At 38.5% G+C, this 3162-nt stretch overlaps 1 protein-coding gene across 2 annotated transcripts in view; it reads left to right on the forward strand.

Moving 5' to 3' along the window:
- Positions 1 to 3162, forward strand: part of LOC106883419 (tyrosine-protein phosphatase non-receptor type 1) — an 84230-nt gene that overhangs the window by 52946 nt on the left and 28122 nt on the right. For both annotated transcript variants that reach the window (XM_014934411.2, XM_014934412.2), the window contains exon 3: positions 1002 to 1108. In XM_014934411.2, coding sequence (XP_014789897.1) covers positions 1002 to 1108 — 107 coding nt within the window. The remainder of the gene's footprint in view (positions 1 to 1001; positions 1109 to 3162) is intronic.

Consider the following 3162-nt stretch of genomic DNA (forward strand, 5'->3'; position numbering starts at 1 on the left):
CTGTAACTTTCATAACCTGATCTAACAGCTTGATGCCTCTGTAATTATTTGTATCTAAAGCGTCACCTTTACCTTTGTAGCAGTTGACTATGATGCTGCTACACCAGTCATTGGGTATGACTCCTTCGTGTATCACCATATATATATGTATGTATGTATGTATGTATGTGTGTGTGTGTGTGTGTATATATATATGTATGTATGTGTGTATATATATATGTATGTATGTGTGTATATATGTATGTGTACAAAATTTAAAGAAAACAGAAAATGGAGAAGTACTGATTTAAAAATGTGAATTTTGTTTCCGAAGCAGGGATGGTCTCAGGTGAGTTGAGGAAAAGTGGGGTGATAATGAGGTAGCCAAAAGGGGATAATGGATACAAAAGCAAGCAAAATAATGGGTTAATTAGGTTAAGTTTTATGTGTGAAATACTGTTTTGAATTTGCTGCAGAAAATGGTTTGAGTGGTGGTGGTGGTGATGGGAAGCAGGAGGGGGCAGGAGCACAAGGAATGTAGCCTAGGTGCCAAGCGGGTGGTAACTTGAAAAAATTTGGGAACCACTGAACTACAGGGTGTCCACAAGGTCTGGGTACATGGAGTAAATAAAATCATAACATAAACAATTAAATATAAGAAAAAATAATTTCTTAAAGTATGTGTTAATCCCCATGTACCCAGACTTTGTGGACACCCTGTAGATTAAGAATGAAAAATTTGGGGTTTAACCCCTCCAAGTTCTTGATTACTATCAAAATTAATCGAAACATAGGCTTTGTATTTGAGCAGAAATATGGCCATGAAAGTGTTGAGCAGAAATGGAAATGCAGTAATACATGGTGTTAGGGTTTATGTGTCCATAGAAACCTGGAATATTTCATTAGAAAAATAATAGAGAAAGGCTTGAATTAATAGAACAGGTTCTTTTTACAAGTTTCTTTTGTTTCTATTTATTTTTTTTATTAATAATATATCTGTATATTTTGTTTTTGTTTTTTAGATGATCACAGTCGTATAATATTAGATGTGAATAATGGTTGTGGAGATTATATTAATGCAAATCTCATCGAAATTAGCAAGGCAAACCGGAGATATATCCTCACACAGGCAAGAATATTTCTTTAGACTGCTTAGCTTTTTGTTTTTCCAGTCTCTTGTGACTTTCTCTCAGTATTAATTCAAAATCTTTGAAAGCTGTTGAAATTGTATTCCATCTGCATGTGTTTGTTTTCAAAGGAGGAAGGTGAATGGCCATCGCCTTTTGCAAGTATTCAGAGACTGTTGTTTTGGTGGATAAACAATGATTGGTGGCTTGCTGCAGTAGAAAGTTGGGTAGCAGCACATGATATTATGAAGTTAGCCCCAAACCATAGAACTGACCTGAATGCTTGCAACAAAGTGGAATCGGCAAGATGCACCAAAGGTGGTACTCTTAAACTGGATAGTGGATTAGAGCTACCCTTGAAGAACTGGTTCAGTTCAACAGTCTTCTGCTCAGTTTTCATCTCCCAATTTCACTCAGAAGGCTTTGGTTGATTCAAGATTGTGGTACAAAACACTTGCCCAAAATTCTGCACAGTGGGATTGAGTCCAGAACCATGTGATTGCAAAGCAAACATCTTAATATCATGACCATGCCTATACCTTTAAGTTTTGTCAATAGTACTGGACTACAAACTGAAGGACTGAAGGGTCTGTAGTTCATATTCTGATATTGCCTTCTATCCATGTCTGAGGAAAATACTGTACATTTAATGGCTGAACAGACAGAAATGTTAGTATGCTTGAGTAAACTGAAATTTCCTGTTGTGAAACTATGATCACGTAACACCAGCTTTGATGAGCTGATGATATCTTGCAAATGCCAGAGCATCATAGTCAAAACAACCATTTTCATTCCTAGTTGAATGAAGGTAAGTTCACATGAGGAGGACAAAAGAAACAATTCAAAGATGTACTGAAAGGAAAATTGGAAAATTGCAACAGCAATGCGTATGAATGATGATTGTTGCCAATTAAGTGATTCCAAGAGGAACCTAATAGTTTGATATAGAGGAATTAAACACTTCAACAATCATCATCATCGTCGTTTAACGTCCGCTTTCCATGGTAGCATGGGTTGGACGATTTGACTGAGGACTGGTTAAACCGGATGGCAACACCAGGCTCCAATCTGATTTGGCAGAGTTTCTACAGCTGGATGCCCTTCCTAATGCCAACCACTCAGAGAGTGTAGTGGGTGCTTTTACGTGTCACCCGCACGAAGGCCAGTCAGGCGGTACTGGCAACGGCCACGCTCAAAATGGTGTATTTTATGTGCCACCCGCACAAGAGCCAGTCCAGGAGCACTGGCAACGATCTCGCTCAAAAATCCTACGATGGCCAGTCAGGCGGTACTGGCAACGGCCACAATAAATGTCATAATAGAAAGTAACATGAAGTGACCAACACAGCACCTCTTCTCCGATGGCCTGAAACTGTACTTGTGGATTTTACATGGGCTTACATAGTCACAAGTGAATCGATAGATGTTAAATCTGGTGGATAATCATCCTTGATTCTGATGTATTGCTGCCACTGTTGGTATTTTATTTCATCAACAACAAAGGATGAAAGTCAGACGCTACATAATGTAGGGAGATGTAACGAAATACTGCCAGACATTGTGAACATTGCTCTTACAACTCAACTAATTCACTACTCTTAATAGAATTACTACTACTGCTAATAATAATTATAATGATGATTCTTTTGAATTGTAGTACAAGGCCAGCAGTTTTGAGGTGAGAAGGAAGTCAATTTCATTGACCTTATTTGCTAGGTTGCCACTTGTTTTATCAACCCTGAAAAGATGAGAGGCAAAGTTAATCATGGCAGCATTTGAACTCAAATGTAATGAATTCGAAGAACTGCTACTCTTTTTACTCTTTTACTTGTTTCAGTCATTTGACTGCGGCCATGCTGGAGCACCGCCTTTAGTCGAGCAAATCGACCCTAGGACTTATTCTTTATAAGCCTAGTACTTATTCTATCGGCTTCTTTTGTCGAACCGCTAAGTTACGGGGACGTTAACACATCAGCATCGGTTGTCAAGCGACGTTGGGGGGGACGAACACAAACATACACACACACACACACACACACACACACATACATACATA

The sequence above is a fragment of the Octopus bimaculoides genome, chromosome 20 (assembly GCF_001194135.2).
Source record: "Octopus bimaculoides isolate UCB-OBI-ISO-001 chromosome 20, ASM119413v2, whole genome shotgun sequence".
NCBI classification, from domain to species: domain Eukaryota; kingdom Metazoa; phylum Mollusca; class Cephalopoda; order Octopoda; family Octopodidae; genus Octopus; species Octopus bimaculoides.